General features: G+C 42.2%; 2 protein-coding genes across 7 annotated transcripts in view; one reads left to right on the top strand and one right to left on the bottom strand.

The window, feature by feature from the left end:
- RNF170 (ring finger protein 170) overlaps window positions 1–16,664 on the bottom strand; it is a 38,098-nt gene extending 21,434 nt beyond the window's left edge. The window contains exons 1-3 of one of the 6 annotated variants that reach the window (XM_075556589.1): window positions 16,447–16,664; window positions 12,836–13,051; window positions 2,667–2,810 (exon numbers count right to left, since the gene is read on the bottom strand). In XM_075556589.1, the coding sequence (XP_075412704.1) occupies window positions 2,667–2,803 (137 nt within the window). In that variant the 5' untranslated portion in view covers window positions 2,804–2,810; window positions 12,836–13,051; window positions 16,447–16,664. Of the gene's footprint in view, window positions 1–2,666; window positions 2,811–10,386; window positions 10,526–12,835; window positions 13,052–16,162; window positions 16,312–16,446 lie in introns of those variants that run through there. The other 5 variants (XM_075556587.1, XM_075556590.1, XM_075556588.1 and 2 more) reach the window with 5 other exon arrangements.
- A 205-nt stretch (window positions 16,665–16,869) lies between these two features.
- HOOK3 (hook microtubule tethering protein 3) overlaps window positions 16,870–24,268 on the top strand; it is a 109,178-nt gene continuing 101,779 nt past the window's right edge. Inside the window, exon 1 of the mRNA XM_075556585.1 lies at window positions 16,870–17,131. Coding sequence (XP_075412700.1) covers window positions 17,075–17,131 — 57 coding nt within the window. The 5' untranslated portion in view covers window positions 16,870–17,074. The remainder of the gene's footprint in view (window positions 17,132–24,268) is intronic.

Below are 24,268 nucleotides of genomic sequence, written 5' to 3'. Positions count from 1 at the left end.
TAGCATTGTGAATGAGGGGAAGTGCAGAGTGGGGACCCAGGGCCCATCTGGGGGAAATTGGACATTCCCTTGCAGAAGGGCTGTGGGAAGGAGACGAGTCGGTCAGAGTGCAGCGTGGCAACGATGAAATACACAATTTTCCTCTAGTTCTTAAATGCTCCCCCCCCCCCCAACTATCATGATCCCACTTCTATCTTACATACCCGGCTGAACCAGATGCTGTTCACTGGCAGATAGGAACTGGAAATCAGGGAATCCACGATTGATGAACCACTCAGGACTAATGGTGAGAGTGGCAATATCAGGAGGATGGAGGGAGGGTGAGGGAAAAAGGGGGAACAGAAGACAAGGTCTACATATTCTCACTGGGGGACGGACAGCAGATAAGTGGGTGAGGGAGACGTTGAATGGTGTAAGATATGATAAAATAATAATTTATAAATTATCAAGGGTTCAAGGGGAGGAAGGAGTGGGGAGGGAGGGGAAAAATGAGCTGATACCAAGGGCTCAAGTAGAAAGCAGGTGTTTTGAGAATGATGATGGCAACATATGTACTGGACAATGTGCAGCACAATGCAACAATGTGCTGGACACAAATGATGTATGTACATATTGTGAAAAGAATTGTATGAGCCCCTAATAAAATGAATTAAAATATATTTTTTAAATTTTGTATTTGCAATATACAATTTCCTTAATAAATGGCAATTTTTATTTATTTCTATTTATTTATTTTAGTGAATCATTTTGGGGGGCTCTTATAACTCTTATAACAATCCATACATCAATTGTATCAAGCATATTTGCATGTACGTTTAAATGGCAACTTTTAGTTTAGGTTTAGCACATCATTCTGATTTGTAGCACGGTAAACTTTTTAAAAAATACACATATATGTATACATATTTATAATTGAGAAATTAGAAAACAAGAGGCAAAAATATTTGAAAATAAAATTAGTTTTATAAAGTACTTTTCAATAAATTGAGCTACTTTCCTTCCTGTTTTCTAATCTGCCTTCCATTCCACAAGTCCCAGTCAAAAATTTATCCACAATTTATTCCACAATTCCCAATCAAAAATATTTTATATGACATATTTATATCTGCCTCCTATTCTTTTTCCCCTGCCTTCTAGTCTTAAGAGGTAAAGCGCAGACGTTTCATTTGTATTTGCTAAGTTATGAGCTAGAGCCCTGACGCTAGAGTTGTTACAGGTAGGCTGTGATGTGCAAGGTCAGCAGTTTGAAACCACCAGCAGCTCCGCAGCAGAAAGACAAAGCTTTCTACTCCCTTAAAGAGTTAAGAGTCTTAGGGAGGGAAGGAAGGGGAGGGAAGGAAGGGGAAGGAGGGGGAAAATGAGGAGCTGATACCAAGGGCTCAAGTAGAAAGCAACTGTTTTGAGAATGATGATGGCAACAAATGTACAAATGTGCTCGACACAATGGATGGATGTATGGATTGTGGTAAGAGTTGTATGAGCCACAATAAAATGATTTAAAAAAAAGAGTAGAGTCTCAGAAACTCACAGGGTCAGTTCTACCCTGTCCTATAAGGGTCACTATGAGACAGTATTGACTTGATGGCAGTGAGTATAGTTTGGGGTTCATTGTTTAAGCCATTACCCATTTTTAAATCTTGGTTCAGTTGTAACAATGCATTAGCTATCCTTCCCAACTGACACTTTAATAAGCATACCTTATTTTCATCCAAGTTGCTACCAATGATGAATGAAACAGGCTTAAAGAATGAGCCCTTCAAGAGCTTACATTAAAGTACTAGTCATAGTGTTCCCTAAGACCAGCTGTAACTAAGTTATAAATTTACCTGACTGCTGTCACCTCATCATTTCCCCATTATGTTCACAAGTGAGTTACCAGAGAGTCCTTAAAATCAAGATATTACCTTTATCTAAAAGACTGCTAATATAGCAGTAAAAAGAAAAGATTAATCACCATTTTCTAGCTCTACATATTTTAATAATCTTTATTACAAGTTTTACAAGAAATTCTTTGATTTGCTACTTTTAGAATTAGCCTTTCTAAATTATAATTCTGCCCATTTCTACTTCCAAAGACACAAAATGTTATTTTAAAACATGTATTTCATGATAGTTAACATTAAAGTTTCTATATTTTCACAGACTTCTGAAGTCTCTAAATATTATTTCTGATATGACTATAATTTTAATTCTAATCTTAATTCCCTCTACATTGCCCAACACTTTCTTTGCTATTCAAAAAAATGAAAATAATTTTTATTAGAATTTTTGTGATATATTACCTCCAAATTTATGAATTCAACTATAAGAATTACATAGCCCTAGATGGAAGGTACGTTGAAAAACAAAAGGTTCACATTTTCATATTTGTGCTTGACAAAGGTTTCTATGATTTTGTAGCAACACTTTTTTACTTACCCACACTAACATTTTATCCAAACGATGACTGATAAATTTAAATTTCATCTTATGAGAGTTGATGACCAAAAATGTATGTGGAAACATTCAGAGCCCAGTGGAAGGATAATATGCCCTAGTAAACATTTACAATCACCGAAATGACCTGCTTCCTATATTAAATATAAACCATTAAAAGAAGCAATAAAAGAAAGTCAGTGGCCCTCAAGAACGCATATAATTTCAATTCTTCTATCCTTTAATCTCACCTGAAAAGTGCATATACCAAGGTAGCAATCAAAGCGAAACTGACCACAACTGCCACAAGTACTTGGTCACTTACTCCTTCTATAACTGAATCATCATCCAGTTTCAAACTTTGAACTTCACCTTGATATTTGGCCATTCCAAGTCTAAAAGGTAAAAAACAGATTAAAGTTACAAATGACAATGAAAATTATATACATGAATAAAAGCAATATATGTATAACTGTATTGTAGTATAATATTGATAGCATTCATTTATTTGTTTTTCCCTCTTATTTACTTTCCAACCCTTTGGTTACCTGTTGGGCTGCTAGCTACAGTACAAGGTCAGCGATTTGAAACCCCCAGCCCCACCAGGGAAGTATGATGGAGCTTTCTACCAATAGTACCGTTTAGCTTGCATTTAAATACAACTCTAGCAAGTACCCCATTTAATGAGGTTTTTACAAAATTCTGTAAGTTATTTTAGGAAGTACAGAATTCGACTCTTTTAAGGAAAATGATCTCGAATTTGTCCCCCACTTAGTATTTTTCATTTAATAAGATAACCTTCTTGTCCAGATTATTTTCTTATTCCTGAATACCTCATAAATTCTCCACCTAGATAAATCAGATACCTCTTCTCCCTCATAGAATTATGTATTTACCATGTGGAGATGTACCTTATAGACCTGCCATAGCTTCTCTACTAAACTTCTTTGAGAAAAGAAATCTATTGCCTTTTTTATAAATACTTGTATATTTATGTTGTTAGGTTGTGTTGGCTCAAATTGAAAGCAACCTTATGCAAAACAGAAGGAAACACTGCCCAGAGGTGCTCCAACCTTACAATTGTTATGTCTGAGACATTGATTCAATCCATCTCATTGAGGGTTGTCTTCTTTTCTGCTGGCCCTGTTTCACCAAGAATAATGTTCTTTACCAGTGTGTTAGTCTGGGTGGACTAGAGAAACAAATCCAGGGAGACTCATGTGTGTAAGAGACAACTTTATATCAAAGAGCAATAGTACATTAAGGAAACTTCCCAGCCCAGTCCAGATCAAGTCCGTAAGTCCGATATTTCCCCTATGCCAATATGGTCCATAAACTCCTCTTTAGACTCACACAGCCATATAATAAAGCTGAATCCAGGAAGATCACAGGCCATGGGTGGAAAGTCATTGGTGGTGGTATCATCTCAGTGCTGGAGTGGGTCTCCGCATGGCTCCTTCAGCTCCAGGGCTCTGGCTCCATCAGCGTAGCTCCATGTGGCTTGTCGTCAGGAAGATAAAGCAGAGAGTGGGTCTGGCCTCTAGTGAGCTGTTTATATTCACTGCGCCTCCAACATGAGGTCATCAAGACGTGACCTGACAGGCTAGACTCCACTCCTTCCTCAAGTTGACAGATTGTGTAACTGCTACAACCAGGGACAGGGACTGGTCTCTCTTGATAACACGCTCAAAGTACATTAGAAGTCTCATCGCCCTTGTTTCTACTGAGCATTCTGGCTATTTCCTTCGAGATAGATTTGTTGCACTCTGGCTGTCCATGATACTTTCCATATTCTTCATCAACACCACAATTCAAATGTATCATTCATTATTTCATTTACTTATGGCCTAGCTTTCTTTCTTTCGTTTTTTTTTCTTTTTGCCTAGCTTCATATGAATGTAAATATAGGGCAACTGAAAATACCATGACATGGGTCAGTGTACCTTAGTCCCCAGGTGACATCTCTGGTCTTTATACTTTACAGAGTTTGTGCAGCAGAAGTACTCAGTGCAATGTTGGATTTCTTGACTACTACTTGCATTGATTGTAGAACCAAGGAAAATGAAATCCTTGACATCAATCCTTTTTTCCGTTTATCATGATGTTGTCTACTGGTCCAATTATGAGGATTTTCGTTTTCTTTTCACTGAGTTGTAATCCACACTGAAGGCTGTAGTCTTTTATCTTAATCAGTAAGTGCTTCTAGTTTGCATTTTTAGCAAGCAAGGTTTTGTCATCTGCATACGGAAGGCTGCTATTAAGCTTTCCTCCCATCTTGATGCTGCATGTCTTCATAAAATCCAGTTTCTTATTTTATCTTCTTCAGCATAGACTGAACAACTATGGTGAAGAGATATACCTTCTTGACTTTAAAATGTGCAATAGTCCCTTGTTCTAACAATTGCCCTTGGTGTGTATATAGGTTTCACATAAATAAAATAAAGTGCTCCAGAATTTTCATTCTTCATAATGTGATCTCTACTTTGTTCTGACCCATGTAATTGAATGCATTTGAATAGTCAATAAAACATAAGTAAGCATCTTTCTGGTATTCTCTGCTTTCTGCCAAGATCCACCTGATGTCAGTAATGATAGCCCTCATGTAACATCACCTAAATCCAGCTTGAATTTCTGGCAGCTCAATGATAATGTACTGCTAAAGCTAACTGTTTCTGAACTATTTTCAATATGATTTTACTTGCCTATGATATTGATAATGTTAGATGATTTATGCATTCTGGTGGGTCGTTCTTAGTAATAGGCACAAATATGGCTCTCTCCCAGTTAGTTGACCAGGTAGCTATCTTGCAAATTTTCTGGAAGAGATTGGTGAGTGCTTTCGGTACTACATTGGATTCTTGAAATATTTCAATCCCTTAGTTTCAATGGTGGTGGTGTGTCATGAAGTCTGGTTTAGTTTGGGTATTTTAGAGAAACAAATCCACAGAAACTCATGTATAAGAGAGTTTTATATAAACGTTAAGTGCACATCAAGAAAACATCCCAACCCAGTGCTGCCCAAGCCCACAAGTCCAACATTAATCCATTAACCCATATGTCCAACACCAATCCACAAAGTCCTCCTCCATCTCACAAAACAGACACAGTGATGCCGACTGCAAGAGGAAAGCCAAGTCAGTGAATATGTCAACATCTCAGCACTGGCAGGGGTCTCCACACGGCTGCTCCAGTAGCCAGGGCTGCATTGGGATAGGTCAATGCAGCTTTCCTTGGGGATGTCTTGCAGGAAATGAGCCTTGACAGCTGAAGCAGGGAACTGGCTAAGGCAGCTGCAGCCTGGTCCTACTGTCACAAAGCACGAGACCCAAGAACTAGAAAGGTGAGGCTCACAGAGCCATTTATCTCTTCACCCTTCAATTAACCCCACATGTGTTTAGGGGCCAGGTTGGCACAATAAACTTTAACTATATCAAAGTCGGTTCCGACTGAGAGTGAATCTCTATACAAAATGAAACATGTCCTTCCCAGCTGTCCTCACAACTGTTCTTAGGTTTGAACTCAATGCTAGGTGCCAACTGTGGACGCAAATCATTAATGGCTCATATGCGAGGTCAGGTTTAAGTCAAAGAAAATTAAAACAATTCAATAAGAGCCAAAATATATCCAGGAGTATCTCCCACCTGAGTTTAGAGAATATTTCAAGAACATATTTGACACAATGAACACTAATGACAAAAGATCTGACTGACTGGGATACTATAAAAAACATCATACATGAATAAAGCAAAAGATTATCTAAAAAGACAAAGAAAGTTCAAAGTAGATATTAGAAGAGACTCTGAAACTTACTATTGAACATAAAGTAGGCTAAAGTAGTTTGAAGAAGTGATAAAGTAAAAGAGCTGACTAGGAAATTTCAGAGGGCAGTTCGTAAAGACATAATATCATAATGAAATGCGCAAAGACCTGGAATTAGAAAGCCAAAAAGTAAGAACACAGCACATCTCAAGCTGCAAGAAGTGATGAAAAATCTCAAGCCTCAAATTGTAATACTGAAGGATTTTGTAGGCAAACTATTAAATGATACCAGAAGCATCATTAAAAGATGGAAGGATTACTAAGAGTTACTGTACTAAAAAGAACTAGCTGATATTCAGTCATTTTAAGAGCTCATACATGTTCAAGAATAGATCATACTGAAGGAGAAAACGAAGTTGCACTGAAGGCTAAGTCAGGCTCCTGGAGTTGAAGGACAAGCAACTGAAATGTTTCAACTAGCTGATGAAGTGGCGGAAGCACTAGCCTCTTCCAAAAAATTTGGAAGACATCTATCTCATCAACCAACTGGAAGAGATCCCTATTTGTACCCATTCCAAAGAAAGTGACCCAACAGAACGCAGGCATTACTTAACATCACTCATGTCACAATTCATCAAAAATAATTCAAAACACGATGACGGTAGCAGTATAGCATAAGGAGTGGCAGGAATCCAATCTGGATTCAGATGGGGATGTATCACAAGGGTTATCAATGGTGACATTCGATGGATCTTGGCAGAAAACAGAGCATACCAGAAAGATGCTTGTGTTTTATTAACTATGCAAGACATTCAACTGTGTGGGTCATAATAAACTACAGATCACATTGTGAAGAATGAGACTTTTAGAGTACTTTACTGTGTAAACCAAGGAGCAGTTGTCCAACCAGAACAAGGGGGTGTTGCATGGTTTAAAGTCAAGAAAGATGTGTGTTGGGGTTGTATATCCTGACTATATTCAATCTGTTTCCTGAGCAAATAATCCAAGAACTGAGCTATATGAAAAAGGAGGGGGCATCAAGATTGGAGGAAGGTTATTAACAGATGACACAACCTTGCTTGCTAAAAGTGAAGAGGGCTTAAAATGCTTCATCAGCACTTGCTGATAAAGATCGGACTGCAGTCTTCAGTATGAACTGCAACTAATATAAAAATCAAATCCTCACAATTGGACCAATAGACAACATCATGATAAACAGAGAAATGACTGAAATTGTAAAGGATTTAATTTGTTTGGATCCACAATCAATATTCACTGTAGCAACAGTCAAGAAATCAAATAATGTATTGCATTGGGCAAATCTGCAGAACAAGACCTCTTTGAGTACTGTGGAGTAGCTGACTGAAGCCATGGTATCTTCAACGGCCTCATGTGCATGTGAATGTTGGACAATGAATGAGTGACTGGAAAAGACGGATGCATTTGAATTACAGTGTTGGCAAAGAACAGTGAAAGTATAATGGACTCACAAGAAGAAACAATCTGTTTTGGACACAGTCAGAATGTTCTTTAGAAGCAAGATCATGAGTCTCATATGCCTCGGACATAATAGGAGAGACCAGTTCTAGAAAAGGATAGCACACTTTGTAGATGGTCAGCAACATGAGAAAGACCCACATAGATTAAGCTTCCAGTGAATCTCCTGATTACAGTCCAGGGATGAGAACAGCCTTGTTATAAGACTGAGTATTATAAAGTTGAATAGGGCGAATGTAGTTAGGTTAAAATCTAACATCTTATCATTTTATCTCCCATTTGACCCTTTTTAAAGTTGTTTCCATTTATATTATTTTTTGCTTTATTTTCAATGGAGCTTTTTCTCTGTTTTGTTATCGTTGGTTTTTTTTTTGTTTGCTTCCTGCTTGATTTTTGTATGATTTTTTTGTATATGAAATCTGGATAGTTAAATCTACAAAGGCAATAACTGGATTAATAAGTGTCTAGGAATTTAGCTGAGAAGCAACAAAGCCCACATGGACGAAGCAAACCAGCCTGTGTGATGAGGTGTGATCATAGGATCAGGTATCAGGCATCAAAGACCCAGAACAAAAAATCATATGGCTCTGAATGATGGGGAGGGTGGAGTGAGGATCCAAAGCCCATCTGTAGATAATTGGACATCCCTTCACAGAAGGGTCACAAGGAAGAGACAAGCTAGTCAGGATGCAGTACAGCATGACAAAACATACAACTTTCCTCTAGTTCTTTAATGCACACACACACACACACACACACACAATCATGATCCCAATTCTTCCTTACAAATCTGGCTAGACCAGATGATGAACACTGGAACAGATAAGAACTGGAAATACAGGGAATCCAGGATAGATAAACCCCTCAGGTCCAATAATGACAGCAGCAATGCCAGGAGGGGAAGGGGAAGGTGGGGAGAGAAAGAGGAAACTGATCACAATGATCAACATATAACCCTTTCACAGGGGGACGAGCAACAGAAAAGTGGGTGAAGGGGGACACTGGTCAGTGTAAGACATGAAAAAAATAATTTATAAATTATCAAGGGGTCATGAGGGAGGGAAGGTGGGAGAGGGGAAAAAAGCTGATACCAAGGGTTCAAGTAGAAATAAAATGTGTCAAAAATGACAATCACAACATATGTACAAATGTGCTTGACACATGGATGTATGTATGGATTGTAATAAGAGTCCCCAATAAAATTATTTTAAAAATAGAATTGGTACCCGATGCAAGGGGCTTAAGTGGAGAGCAAATGCCTTGAGAATGATTGGGGCAGAGAGTGTATGGATGTGCTTTATACAATTGATGTATGTATATGTATGGATTGTGATAAGAGTTGTATGAGTCCCTAATAAAATGTAAAAAAAGAAAAGAGGAGAAAAAAATGATTAGGGCAAAGACTGTACAGATGTGCTTTATACAATTGATGTATGTATATGTATGAACTGTGATAAGAATTGTATGAGCCCCAATAAATTGTTAAAAAAAATAGAATTGGTGAGATATACTTGACAGTAAAAGAACTGATATCAGCTCATTTTTAATACTAAAAATGCATCTTTTTCTATTTAACTCAGAGGTTCTGAACCTGTGTTTTGCGCCCCCTTTGGGGGTCAAACAACCGTTTCACAGGAGTCGTCTGATTCATAGCAGTAGCAAAATTACCGTTATGAAGTAGTAACGAAAATAATTTTATGATTGGGGGGATAACCACAATATGAGGAACTGTACTAAATGAAGGTTGAGAACCACTGGTTTAACTGAATTTGTCACTGTTTTATTATTACCTAAAATAAAGGTTTGATCAAATACTTAAAAATAAAAGAAGTACCTAGGAGCCCTGGTGGTTGGTATAGTGGTTTATATTGGGCAGCGATCCACGCAGTTGACGATTTGAAACCACCAGCAGCTCTGAGAGAGAAAGACTGGGCTTTCTACTCCTGTAAACAGTTGGAAACCCACAGGCAGACACTATGAGTCAGCACTGACTCGATGGCAGTGAGTTTGGCTTTTGAAAGGGACATGGCATCACAAGTATAGTTGAATTTGAATTGTGGTGAAGTACATGGAAAGTACCATGGACTGCTAAAAGGACAAAGCAATCTGTCTTGGAAGAAGTACATCCAGAATGCTCATTCAAGGCAAGGATGGCGAGACTTCATCTGACCTGCTTTGGACATGCTGTCACGAGAGACTCGTGCCTGGAGAAGGACACCATGCCTGGGAGAGGGGCAGTGAAAAAAGGAGGCCCTCAAGAAGATGGCGTGACACAGTGGCTGCAGCCATGGCGCAGGACCAGGCAGTGTTTGCTCCGTTCTGCTGTGCAAAGGGTCACTGTAGACCAGAACCAGCCCAATGGCACCTAACAACAAGGGCAGGGTAGGGGAGGTTGGGGGGAAATGGAGAGCAAACGAGAAGTACAAGAAGAAAATGCTCTGAATGTTCTTAGTATCACTGAAGGATTAAATTGTCTGATACATGAAGTATATGCCAATAAATTTTTTTTTAAAGGGAGGAAGACTCTCAACGAGACGGATGGACACAATGGCTGGCAGCAGTGAGCTGAAACATAACAACTGGGATGTGATGCATGATCAGGGTCGCCGTGAGTCTGAGAATGACTCGGCAACACCTAACGACCACAACAACCAAGGAAATAAATGTGAATGAAACATACAGTTTGTGCGAGCTGAAGCGAAGGTCTGCACTTACCTTGCTGCACTGACTATAACTGCATTCAATGTCACTGTCATCAGGCGAGTCTCTTAAAGGGAAAGCTTGAGCAAGGCACTGCACCTCTGCAGTGAATCTGAGCTGGCTCCTCCTAAGGAAACTACTTCTTGGGAGAAAACTAAGCAAGAAATAGATCAAAGGCTGCTTTCATCAGCTTTACATATAGTAATAGCCTGTGTATCAGGCACTTTCTAATGACGGGTTTCAAATGCCCATTATGAAGGTGCAAACCTTAGAAATTCAGAGAGCTCCAATTTCCGTGTTTTCATTCAAAAGAATAGTCAAACTACCAGCTACAAGTAAAGAAAGAGCCTTGGGTCATCTGAGGGTGAGGTATTTTGTCAATTTAGATTTTTACTAAGTTTTGTTTTTTCAAATATAGAGACATAGCGGTGTCAAGAATTCAGAAGGCAGTGAAAATGATATCCAATGTCATCCCTTGTGTCAACAATTCTCAACCTCTAATACTTCACAGAGTTGTATTTAAACTAAATGAACAGAGTGAACGTACTTTGCAAACCAGGTGCACCAAAAGAGATATTCTAATTATTACTGAATTGCTTACAATTTTTCCTCTTCTATACACATCAACTGCTCAGTGGCGTAGTGGTTATACGTTAGGCTGCTAACCACAAGGTCAGCAGTTTGAAACCGCCAGCTGCTCCAAGGGAAAAAGAAAAGATTTTCTCCTCCCATAAAAGGTTACAGTGTCACAAACTCACAGGGGCATTTCTACCCTGTGCTACAGGGTCACCAAAGGTTGGAATCGTCTGATGGCAGTGAGTTTATAGGAGTGCTGGTGGTCATAAGTTGGCCTGCTAACCACAAGGTCAGTAGTTGGAAACCACGAGTGGCTCCACAGGAAAAAGATGAGACTTTCCACTCCCATAGAGAGTTGCAGTCTTGGAAACCTACTTGGACATTTCTACCCTGTCCTACAGGGTTGCTATGAATCAGCATCAATTTGATGGCAGTGAGGCTTTTTGGTTTGTTTTATACACATATAGGCAATTTACTTTTTTAAACAATGGGTTACCGTATATACTCCAGTATAAGCCAACCCGAATATCTGCCAAGGCACCCAATTTTGCCACCAAAACAGCATTTAAAATGTGCTGGGATAGAAGTGGCGACACCGGGAGGGAAGGGGGTGTAGAAAGGGAGAACCAATCTTGGAGATCTATGTGTGACCTCCTCTCTGGGAGATGGGCAATGGGAGGGTGGGTGAGGGGAGACGCCGGGAAATGTAAGATAAGATATAATAATTATTTACAAACTATTAAGGGACCAGGGGAAAGGGGGAGCGGGGAGGGAGAGGAAGGGGGAAAAAAGGGAAACCGAGCTGATTCTAGGAACCCTAGTGGAAGGTGAATCTTGAGAATGACGAGTGCAACGAATGTATAAGTGTGCTTTGCTCAATTGACGTATGTATGGATTGTGATAAGAGTTGTATGAGCCCCAATAAAAAGATTTATTAAAAATAAATAAATAAATTTTTAAAATGTGCTGGGAAATGGCTTATACGCGAGTATATACAGTATATTTATTTCTACATACTTCCAGTTTTAGCCAGTGGTAATGTGATTAGTAGTCCTGGTTGCACAGTGGTTACATGTGGACCTGCTACCTGTAAATATGAGCAGTTTGGAAGCACCAGCTGCTCTATGGGAACAGCTCTATGGGAGGATGGGGCTTTCCATGAAGAGTTACAGTCTCAGAAACCTACAAGGGTAGTTTTACCTATAGCATCACTATGAATCAGTCAGGATCTACTTGTTGGCAAGTTAATGTGATTAAATTGTATTATAGTACATACATACCAATATTATTATATATACATACATGTGTATGTGTATGTATATATATAGATAGAGCGCGCGAGAGCGAGCGAGCGAGCTAGCTTCAAACAGTTTTGGGAAAGATAGAATTGAAAGATAATGATAATTTTCCACAAACTTTTTTAAGTCTCCATGTGTGTTTATGCCTTTTAAGCAATTACAACCTTAAAATATTGTGGTACTTGAGGTATCAGTTATAGCAGAAGTCCCCAATGGTGTTCAAATGAAGTTACTTTTAATTTCCACATTTTTTTCTATTACCAAAAGAACTACTTAGCTATTCTGTGTGAGAGGGTAGATAGGGAAGAGACTGCTGATAAGTTTTCAGAGAACAGAAAGGTCCACTGCATGTTTCATCAAAACTCAGGGGGGCTTCCAGGTGGAGCTCTACTCTCATAGTGTGCCATTCATGTTGGGGGCTTCAACAGTTCAATTTCTGCCAGTCATTTTTCTTATATCAGACTACAAAAAGGAGGCACTCGGGGCCCAAACAATGAGGGAAAAGATCACCTCAATTTGCAAAGGGGCTGATCTGTTTAGTATTACAGGGGATACGCAACAGAAATAATTTACTTGAAATGTCAAAATACCTCTATCTTGAAAATGATCTCCAAAGTCAATCTGGACTTGAGTTCTCAGAGTTTGGCTTTTCACAGTCGGCACCTGTCTAGAACCAAGCAGTGCTGCTTGCTTTTCTTCAGCAGCACAGCCTCTGGATTCAAGCCCAAGCAGTTGCTACTTGAGCCCAGGATGCTAGTTCCAGATCTGCCACCATATCTGTGAGCCCACTTGCTCTCTCAGGTCCTCTGTAAAAGACAATTTCTGTAAAATTACAATTTCTTTCAATCCTTCCACCACCACCTTTCTCTGATCCAGAGTTTGGAGAAGAGAAAAAAGTCCCAAAAGATAATGCCAAAGGTTATAAACAGGGCTGGGAGAAGTACACCTGCACTTTTCCCAGGGCACAATTCTAGAGACTACCATCTTTTCAAGTATGTATTACTTTAACAACAAAAACCCAAACCAGGGATTACTGCCTCTCTTGAGAAACACAGATTAGATTTTAATACTCTATGATTTATAATTTGTTTCTAGTCCCATTCTTACCTACCACCTCTAGTTATCTCTTGGCAGTGACCATTAAATGGGACACACCCACAAGGACACTGCCAATTGAGTTGCTAAAGTTCCTTGAGCTTCTTTCAAGCAGGAACTATGTGTTAATGGCTGGAACAATGGGTCAGGTCTTACATGTAAAAAATTCACACCAAACTCACTGTGTCCAGTAGATTCCAATTCACAGTGACTTTATAAAACAGAGTAGGACTGCCCATGTGGGTTTCTGAGGCTGTAACTCTTTACAGGAGTAGAAAGTCTCATTTTTCTCCTGAGGAGTGACTGGTGGTTTCAACTGCTCTCCTTGCAGTTAGCAGCCCAATGACTAACCCACTATGCCAGCCATCTGTAGTCAGGACCTCTAAATGCTGTTTGCTTGAAACCCAGAAACAAGGTTATATAAAACATGATATCTAATTTAGTTCTAAGAGGCTGTCTAATATGAAAAATAAGTACTAAATCTATTCTAAATCTATTATTATCTGCTTGTGATTTACCAAAAACAGATTTTGGCAACTGTGTGGTATAATTGATAGAATCCTGAAGAGAAACAAGCTTCTAGCTTTGGTTTTGTTACAGCTTAACTAGCTAAGCCTTATTGAGAAATAGTTTAATATACTGAAGAAGCAGAAGTTTTGGAGCCAGACAACTGTGTACTTAAGAAAAGTCTGGATCTTTGCCTCCTGATAAATATTGGGAAATGCTGAAAATTAGTCTGAACAGCTCAAACTGCAACTTTTTTTGGTTAAAAAAAAAGCTTGTCATAAGGAATTTATAATGTGATAATTAAGGTAAAGTATTAAGCATATCGCTTGGCACATCCTGTAGGCTCTCAATAAATGGAAGCTGTATCGGGTAGTGTTTCATTCACTGTAAGTTGGAACCGATTCAAAGGCACCTAACAACAATCTTGACTAGTATTAACTATCACTGCCAAGGAACCAGTGAAACCAGGATAAAATGTAGCCAGGCCTTTCCTATAACTGCACTAGGCAGCATCTCAAATTCTTACAACAAACTGTGTGTGCACCCTAAGCAGAGAGGGCAAACCGCAACACAGAAAACCACAATGTTTATTTGAATCTGATAAAAAATTATAGAGAACCAACCTCCAACTAAAACAAGTACCATTTACCTCTCTTGAGTCCTTTCCAAAAGGTTCGGAGAAATAAAACAAAGCCAACACATAGAAAAATAAAAGCAGCACAGGAAATTCCAGAGGAACGGAAAAAAAAGAAACTCAGTGTCGTTCTAGCCAAGCTCCTGTAGAAATCTGCAGACCACGTGCCTTGTGCAGACAGCGCTATCCAAGAAGCGTCTATTCTAATTCTCATCATTTAAGGTAGTGTGCGCCACAAAACAAACGCACAAATGTGTTGTGTGTGAACAGTGAAACTTGAAAAAAGTTTCAGGTCAACTGAAAAGCTAAGCAGCTTGACTTTATAAAGGTGCTCTTACCACAGGGGCTCATGCAAAGGCTAGCAATTTGTTCATCTCCACACCCAAAGGCAAACTGCACTGGAGTTAGGCTTACGTCAATGTACCATATACTTACTGACTTTACATTCCCGAGAAGGCTATCAGTCACTTAAAGTGGTAGGGAGTCCACAGAAACAGCCTGTTACAGAATGTAGGAATTCTGGTTTGACAAAGCTCCGAAGGCAGTACCAGAGGAAACCAAGGCAAGTGAGATAGACTACCACTTCAAAAAAGTATGCTGCCCTTGAGGTACAAAAGTATTTTTGAAGATCATGAAGAAGACTTCAGGAAGATTTTTTTTAAAGCTCATTAAGGGTGAATTGTGAAATGGACCTGTGCCAGGGCACCATTAAAAACTCAGTGCTGTCTTAGCCTTGGATGTGCTATGAGGAAATCTATTCTTTCTTAGGAATAGGGAGACCCCCAGGAACTGCAAACCCAAGTACCAATATGTCCTGGGAGGTGAACTTTCTGCTCCCCAAATAAAGGTTTGTGACTGTCTGGTTAAGTTATGCATAGCCTATGATTCAACAATTCTATAATTAGTCCAAGGCATGTGCCTTAAAGAAAATCCTGCACATAGGTACTAGGGTCCAGATATAAGAATGGTAACCCCACTGTTGCAAACAGCACCAAGCTGAAAACAAACAAACAAAAGTCTTATAAACAGTAGAGTGAATACATTGTTACATTCCCACGATGCAGTATCAGACCTCAGCGCACATTACCTAGAGACACCCATACATTTAATAACAATTGAAAGTCACAAATCCAAAAGACGAGTCCATTAATTAATAAAAGTTCAAAACCAGGCAAAGCAAAATTGTATTGGTTAGGCACTCACACATCAAAGGCCCCGCTAGGAAGAAATGCAAGAAAATTATGATCGCGAAAGTCGAGATGAGGAGGGCACTGCTCCCAGAAAGGAGCACAGGGGTGGGTGCGGGAACTGAGATGCCGGCATTGGTTTTAAAAATGTGGTGATTGACTAATTTAAAAAAAGTATGTATGCTGCTTGTTCACTTTTCTATATACGAGGGGGCTTCAAAAAGTTCGTGAAAGAACAAAATGAAAAGATAGTGGCCTCATGAATGTATCGGCAAACCTCTCAGACTCACTCCTCTAAAAAGGTGAGCCGTCAACGACGCCCCACCTGGTCCCCTCTAAGCATGGCACCAGGGGACACAGGCCCTCGGAACTGGCGAGCACCCTGTAGGGTCAGCAGCTGGCGTCCAGCAGCTCCTACTGTCCAAGTTTGAAGGGGCTGAGGCTCCAAAGGACCCGAAGGAACGGCAGGTCCGCGCACCGCCGGCCAAGCCCACCTGGAGCCACCGACACGCCCGCCACGTCGGCCCTTCCACGGCCGAGCGACTCGGGGCCGGAACGGACTACGCTGGGGCTTTGCCCGGGCTTCCGAAAGGAAGGCGGAGGCCTGGGGTCCGAGGCGGCGACTCACCGCGCCCCAGAGCACCCCGGCAACCCCGAGGCGACCCCCGCGGGAGGGCGCGCACCCTGCGCCCCGGGCCGCCCGCGCCGCTCGCGGGCCCCGAACCCAGGTGGGCGTGGCCCGCGGGCCGGGAGGGGGAGGGGGAGGGGGCGTGCGTACCTCTCCACCGCAGAGAAACTACCTCGCCAATTCCCGTTGCCTGAGAATAAGGATTATTTCCGGGGACTGCCCCGCCACCCTCCCGGGCAACCACTAGCTGTCTCCTTTTTTTTCATTTAGGGTGCAGGCTCAGGCGCACGCGCACTGCCGAGCTTCCGTGAAGGGGCGAGCGGACGGGCGAGGAAGGAACCCGCCGCCGCTACCAGGGCCCAGCGCGTGCGCGCCGCCAGCAGCAGGCAGCCGGCGTCGGGGGCGCGCTCGGCGGCGGCGTGCGTGTGAGCGGGCCGCGCGAGTGTGCGCAGTCGGTCGGCGGCCGCGGCGCTGGCCTGGGCCGCGGCTCCGGGGAGGCGGGGTGTGGGAGGCTAGGGGGCGGGGACAGGCCTGCGGGCGTGGCCGGGGGCGCGCGCAACGGGCGCGCGGCCCCGCGTGAAAGAAGAAGGAGGGGCCCTGGGGGTGACGGTGCGGGAGCCGCTGCCAGCGCCGGGTTGCGAGTCGGCGGCCGGGGCCCGCGGAGGAGGTGGCCTAGAGGCCAGCCCAGCTGCCTGGACCCTCCGGACTCAGTCCCAGAGCCGAGCGGCCGCGGTTTCTGGTGAGGTGGGGAGGCGCTGCCAAGCCCCAGGAGGGGAAGATGTTCAACGTGGAGTCGGTGGAGCGGGTGGAGCTGTGCGAAAGCCTTCTCACTTGGGTATGTCATGACCTGCGGGTCGCTGGGAAGACCACCCTCTGCCCACCACAGGCCGCCTTTCCGGGATTCCCCCCCCCCTCCGTGTTGATCCCGGGGGGCGAGCGCCGAGGGCGGCGGCGCCGTCACGTCCGGGGCCTGGGGCGGGCGGAGCCCGGGGACGCCGGTGCAGACCGCGTCTACACCCGCGGCCGGCGGGGGTCGGCCTGGGCGGCCGGTCTGCGTGGCGGCAGCTTGGCCCAGGGTCCGGGGGAAACTTGCCCGGCTTGAGGGGTTGGCTGCTGTCCGAGTGGAAACCTTTCGGCTCAGTGGAGGCTAATGATGGGGTGCCAGCGACACTGTAATTAGGATTGTTGTTGTTTGCAGCTGATGAGGCACCGGCGCTTCACTCTTGCTTCCTGGGACACCAAAGCGCTGGTAGCCCTGCGCCGGGCGCAGCGGGTGGAGACTCCCGGGGCTCCTGGTTCCGACGCTCCTCGCCTTTGTTTGAACATTCTCAGGATGGAGCGGAGCTCCTGCTGGCAAGAGCGGAGTCCCCTTGAGAAGAAAAAAAGGAAGCCGAAGAGAACGGGGAACTGGATTCAAAACCAGTTGGGCTCTGGGGAAAGAAATAACGAAAAGGCTCCCAGAAAGACAGAATTTAAAATGCGAGGTGCATTTTGACAATTAGAAAGTAAGTGACGTGGAGGTACCGATTGAAGATAGAGATATGTGTATATATATATAATTTGGAAGGTATTTAGGAGTAATAGAAATGACATTTTGTAGCAATGTTGTGGGATTTTCACTTACTGATCCTCACATTTTAAAGCTACAGTGCGTTCTATTGTAATGCAGACGATAGCGCCTTTGGAGCCAACCGTTAGAGGCATGTTTGCTTGTTTCTCAGACTGGTGCCAGTGCCCAAGAGATGTAAAGAGCCATGGGTGGGATAAAAGTACTGCTTGTTTTGGGGACATTGGTTTTATTCATTGACCATTTAAAATATAATTTCTATAATAAAGTAAAAGATATGCTTACAGTGGAGACCAAATAATTGTATTCATTTTAAAGGTATAACAACGTTTCAAGGAATATCTCAGCTTAGCCAGTGCCTTGGACTACATGTTCATATCTTTGGGAGTTTAGATATCATACTTCTGTGCTGAGGCACTTTAGTAGGAAAGTTTGAAAGCATCTCCTGGGGTTGGTGGTAACAAAATATAGTGAAAATAGAATACGAAGTTTTTGTGATTTAGGTTGTGTGAGAATCAGTCATGTGCTCTGAAACAATACTGTGTCCACTGGAGTCAGTAACTAAATATTTTAGCGCATCCTTGGCGTTTTAGGTTGTTTCCAAGAATGTACAGTTAGCATGCTGCTTATAACTCTGATGGAATGGAACTTTCCAAATGCCAGCAAAGAATATGTGTTTCATGGTTGTTTTTTAGGGGAGGGAAAAAACCTGAGAAGTTGCATCACGTGGCCGAGTTTTGACTGTGCAGGGGAAAGATAAAGCATAGAATTATGGCATTCTTTAATTCTGTGGAAGAAATTGAGTTGACAGAGGTCGGAAATAGAAGGCTGAGCCGCTTTTAAGATTTCGTTTTGAGTCTCTAACAACAGTGCCTCCCTCGATGCTAGAAAATGAGGCAAGAGGGCAAAGATGGTGAAGTCAATTGAATTTGAAGTTGGGATACATTGTTTAAAGTCTAGAAAGAAAAGTCTTGGGAGCAAAGGTGTAGTTGAAAGGCAACTGCAATAAGTAGAAGTACTCAGTGTGGTGATTTGAATGAGAAATGCTAATAAAATATGAAGGAAGGAGCTCAAGGGGTCGTTTGAAGGGATACTCATAAAGAATCTAGCATCATCAGAATCTGAAAAAACGGAAAACAAGCCAGCAAACCAGAGCTCATTCTGCAGAGGTGTCAAGAAATAAGATTTTGTAAATGGTGTTTGAAACCTCTTCAAGGAAAATTTCTGGAGAAGCTAAGAGTAGAGCCTATCAGTGATGAAACTGGAGAGCAGGGTCCACGGAAACTCGGAAACATTTCAAAGTATTATACATCAAACTGTTTCAAAATAAACTCTAGTTTAAATCTGGGCTTGTCCCCTTTTAGTTGTTACTATATAAAAGACAATAAATGTTTCTGTGAAAACGTGCTTGAGGTAGCTGGACATACACTTTTAACGTCCTCTACTACTGCCGCCGTAGAGTTGATTCCAATTCAAAGTGACCTCTACACTGGCTTTGAACCACCACCTTGTGGTTAGCAGCCCCAACACCTCGCCCACAGCACCACTGGGGCACTTTCCCGAATCTAGTGGCACTGCTTCCTTTGGGAGATCAGATGAATACTGAACACAATTCCAAAAGGGAATGTAAGAAACTGGATAGTTTTCTGATTCGCATTTATGGGAGTGAAAGACCTCCATAAAGAATCATCTCTTCCAGCCCGTGGCTTCTGTGGTTTCCTTGTGCACAGCAAGTTAGGAGGTGACTGCAGCCCAACCAAATTCAGGCAGCTGGTAGCGACAACGAAGACGAAGACGCAAGAGCTGAAAGTTCTGTTCAAACTATTCCGTGTTTGAACTGATCGCCTTTAGGTGACCCCAAGGACTTGTGCATTCATAAAGTTATCGAAGACACTCTTTATCATCCTGAATGTCAAATAAAAGTTTCTTTTCTTTACATAGCACTTCATTTAAGATAAGGAAGATGCAAAAAGCACATTAAAAATGGAAAAGTAATAAAACCTTAGGTACTTCAAGGTCTTACTATTAGTCACCTACGCAGAATTCAGTTCTGTGGAGCAATGCACTGCCCCAAATGCTGGATAAATTGCCATTAAAGAGCCTACTAGCTCAAGAACCAAATGATCAAACCTTCAGTTGAAAGATGAATGCTGATAAGAAGACGAAGTACTATCCTGTGAACAGAAACCACGTTAAAGCTTAAATTCCAAATCGAGGTTTATGTAGCGAGAGCAAGTTCAGCAGGATGTGCTTGAAAATTTCCATTCTACCTCCTCCTCTCCCCACCCTCTGAGTCAAAATATCTGCCCTGCCTATTACATCCATCAAGCCTGAGCGTTGAGCTGTACACGATTCTCAATGAAAAGATTAAGACTGTGAAACAATGGATCTGTCATGCTACCAGCAATGGCAAGAAGTTACATGGGAAAGGAATCGCCATGTAGACACAGTAAATTTCTCTGGGAAGCCCAGCAACATTTACATACCCTTCTGACCTTCATACTGTTCATCTAGCTGCTTGTAAAATGCATACTAGAATTAGGGAAGGTATCGTTTTATGGTAGTGTCTATTGGTCCTGGTGGCATGGTGACTGGAGTGCTCAGCTGCTAGCTGAAAGGTCAGCAGTTGGAACTCACTGGCCATTCCTGAGGAAAGATGAGGCAATCTGCTTCCATAAAGACTGATAGCCTTGGAAGCCCTCTGCGGCTGGCCTCCTCCGTCCTACAAGCTCGTTCTGAGTTAGCAGTTTGATAGCGACCTGACTGCAGTGGGTTTGGTCTGTTCTGTTCTACCAAGCTTTGCCCTCTGAAGGAGGAGAAAGGAAATTGCTAATGCACAAGAGTTAAATCACATACCTCTTACAACGCTTACTCATTGGGTTTTATTTTTGTTTGCTTGTTTTTAATTGAGGGTGATGCTGTAAACTTTGAATTGCCGACCTGCCAGCTGCTCCTTGGAAACTTTGCTCTGTAGAGATTTACAGTCTCAGAACCCCCTGTAGAGTTGCTGTGAAGTGGAATTGGCATGGTGGCAGTAAGGTGTTTTGTTTTGGTTTCTTTTAATAGCAGGGTAGTTGAAGGACACAGATTGCCCGTGTTCAAATCCTTGGCTTGTTGGATGGTCACCGGAATGTCATCTCCGTGTTTATTGCATTCATATTTAACTGCAAGGCTGCTACTAGCACCGTGAACATTATGAACATAGATGCTCAGCCCCGCCTCCAGAATTTCTGATTCAGTGGATCTCGGGTGGGGCCTGAGGCTTTGCAGTCCTAACGTGTTCCCTGGGATGAAACTGCTAGTGGTCTGAGGATGACAACTTGCACGGGCTTCAGGACCTCTGCTGTTGACATTTGTTGTTTTGGCACTTCTGTGTGCCTTGTAGGCTGTTTAGTAACGTCCCTGGCCTTTACCCACTAGATGCCAATAACACTGAGCTGTAAAAAGGAAAAACATCTCCAGACACTGGCAACTGTCTCCTGAGAAGCCAAATCACCCCAGTTACAAACCACTGCGCTTGAAATACTAGATGGTAGAGGTTGGGTGGTGCTAATAGAGCTTACTAGAGTTAAAAGAGAGGTTATCACCCTTTAGGTAGAATTTCATGTCTTAGAGTTATTTATAAGTTAGATTATGTGTTGGGCTGCTAACTGCAATGTCAGCAGTTCAAACCCACCAGCCATGACACAGGAGAAAGAGGAAGCTTTCTACTTCTGTAGAGTAAGTCTCAGAAACTCACCAGGAAAGTCCTGCTCTGCCCTAACGGGTCTCTAGGACTCAGAATTAATTCAGTGGCTATGAGTTTTGTAGATTTTACTGATCAGCAGTTCTCAATGTGGGTAGCGACCCCTTTGGGGGTTGAACGACCCTTTCACAGGGGTCACCTGACTCATCACAGTAGCAAAATGACAGTTATGAAGTAGCAACGAAAATCATTTTACGGTTGGGGGGGGGGGGTCACCACAACATGAGGAACGGTATGAAAGGGTTGCGGCATCAGGAAGGCTGAAAACCGCTGCCTTAGATGTAGCTCAAGTGTGTGCGAGGACTGGAAGGGCAATGGATTTTTCTCTCTCATTTCGTGAGTATAATTCATGTGCCATAAAACACATCTTTTTAAGGTGGATGTTTTATAGATTGACATGGTTGGGCAACCGACATCACTATCTGATTCTAGAACATTTTCATCGCCCACCCCCCCAAAAGGAACTCCATAGGGATAGTTTTCTTTGGGATCTGCTTTATTGTATTTTTCTGCTCTGCTTTCATATCAAGACAAGCCAAACTCACACTCATTGAGTGACTTCCTGCTCAGACATGGGTCCTATAGGATGGAGTAGAATTGCTCGTAGGGGCTTGCAAGACTGTAAGCAGAATCGTCTCATGTTTCTTCTGCAGAGCAGCTGATGGTGTAACCACTAGGCAGTGCACCTCTTCTAGCCCCTTAGTAAGCAAGTATTCTTCAAGCACCACTTCATAGAAGATAAGAGTTGTTTTAGAAGCCAAGTCTTAAAACTCAGAATGAAAATACCTTCAAAACAGATAAAGTGCTACAACTAAATTACCTGTTTTATCAAATAGCCTGTCTTCCTGAATAGTTTCTTCCGATTGGCCAGAGGCAGAGTTCTCTAATCTTTTACCTTTGGTAATGAGTTGGGGATCAGAACATTAGAATTGGATTTCCAACTCTCTCCCCCCACACCCTACCCCTCACAGTATACACAGTATCTGATTCAGAAGCATAGTTTCAAAATGAGAATTCCCCAGGTGATTCCAATGCGTTACCAGATTGGAGGGCCATGACTTTTCCAATTTTCCAATTACTTTTTCTGCGCTTGTTTTCCCAATAATTCTTTTTTAAAAATCATTTTAATTAGGGCCTCATACAACTCATCACAATCCATACCCGATAATTCTTTTAAGCAACATACAGACCTCTCCCCAATAAAGGACTCAACCCTCCTCCCAATTCATAGATGGAAAAGCTGGTATTAAAAGAGATCAAATGACATATTCAATTTGTGCGACAAATTCCAAGCAAAGCTGGGATTAGGGTTCATTCATTCCTTTCAAGGTAGCAGACAGTCACTTAGGACCTTTTCTGGATTGGACTTTGGGATAGGGTTAGTGATAGGAAAGTGGCCCTCACTGCTCCTCCTCGGTCTCCTGACAAACCTACAAGTTGATGTTTTAGCAAATTGACTATTTCTCATAAATAGTCCATCGAGTCGATCCTGACTCATCACGACCCTCAAGAACAGAGGAGAACTGCCCCTTGTGTGTTTCCAAGATTAACCTTTGCAGGAGTAGAAAGCTTCTGTTTTCTTCCAAAAGTGGCTGGTGGTTTCAAATTGCTGACCTTGTTGACCCGCCCAACACGCCATCCACCACTAGGGATCCCTTCATTTAGCCACTGTAAGATACAGGCTGGCACTCTTTTCTTTTTACATTACATTGTTATCCCCACATTACCCCTGAGGAGCTGGAACTGGAATGGAATTGAACCCAGCGTCTGTAGATGTTTATTGGTTGTATTAGTAACTTTTTAATCACTTCCTAAGCCTATACTGTTGCATTAAGATAGTCACCAGCGGGTGACTTGGGAGGGCACCCATCATCACCCATCCCAAATGGACACATACCGTATACACTCGAATATAAGCCGACCCAAGTGTAAGCCAAGGTACCTAATTATTACCCGGGAAACCAGAAAAACTGATTGACTCGAGTATAAACCTAGGGTGGAAAATGCAGAAGCTATTGGTGGGTTTCAATAATCAAAACAAATGAAAATAAAATTACTAAAAAATGAGACATCAGTGGGGTTATGCATTTAAATATTTATTTTAAATAAAAAATCATAAATAAAAGGATAAGTCATTTAACATTAGTAAACCAGCACAGTAAGTGGAAAATAGGTTCAACAAAAACAATAAGGTATCAACAATGATACCTTAAGAGTACTATTCCTTGAGCTCAATTAGCAACCAAGCTAAAATGTAACGAGTTAAAATCCTTCAAAACTGGATTCCTCATCATTGTCTATATCCCAATGCAGAGCTTCAGCTGGTGTGAGGTCATCATAGATGCTGTCCTCACTGAAATCGTCGTCATCACCATCACTGCTGTCATTTTCATACAAAGCGCAGTCTTCACTGCCATCCAGAGCATTACTAATACTACATTTCTGGAAGGCACGTCGCACCATGCCTTCTGGAATGTCTTCCCATGCATCTCGAACCCACTTTGCTATTAACTCTTATGTCAGGCTTCATGAGATTTCCTCCTTTTGTTATTAGGGCTTGACCGGATGACATCCATTCAAGCCACATCCTTTGCACAAGGTCTTTAAAAGGCTTATTCAAAGATAAATCCAGAGGCTGCAGTACAGATGTAAGCCCACCT

The sequence above is a fragment of the Tenrec ecaudatus genome, chromosome 8 (assembly GCF_050624435.1).
Source record: "Tenrec ecaudatus isolate mTenEca1 chromosome 8, mTenEca1.hap1, whole genome shotgun sequence".
In the NCBI taxonomy this organism is placed as follows: domain Eukaryota; kingdom Metazoa; phylum Chordata; class Mammalia; order Afrosoricida; family Tenrecidae; genus Tenrec; species Tenrec ecaudatus.
Note: the sequence above shows the minus strand (reverse complement) of the source record. Positions and strands in the feature narration are given on the sequence as shown.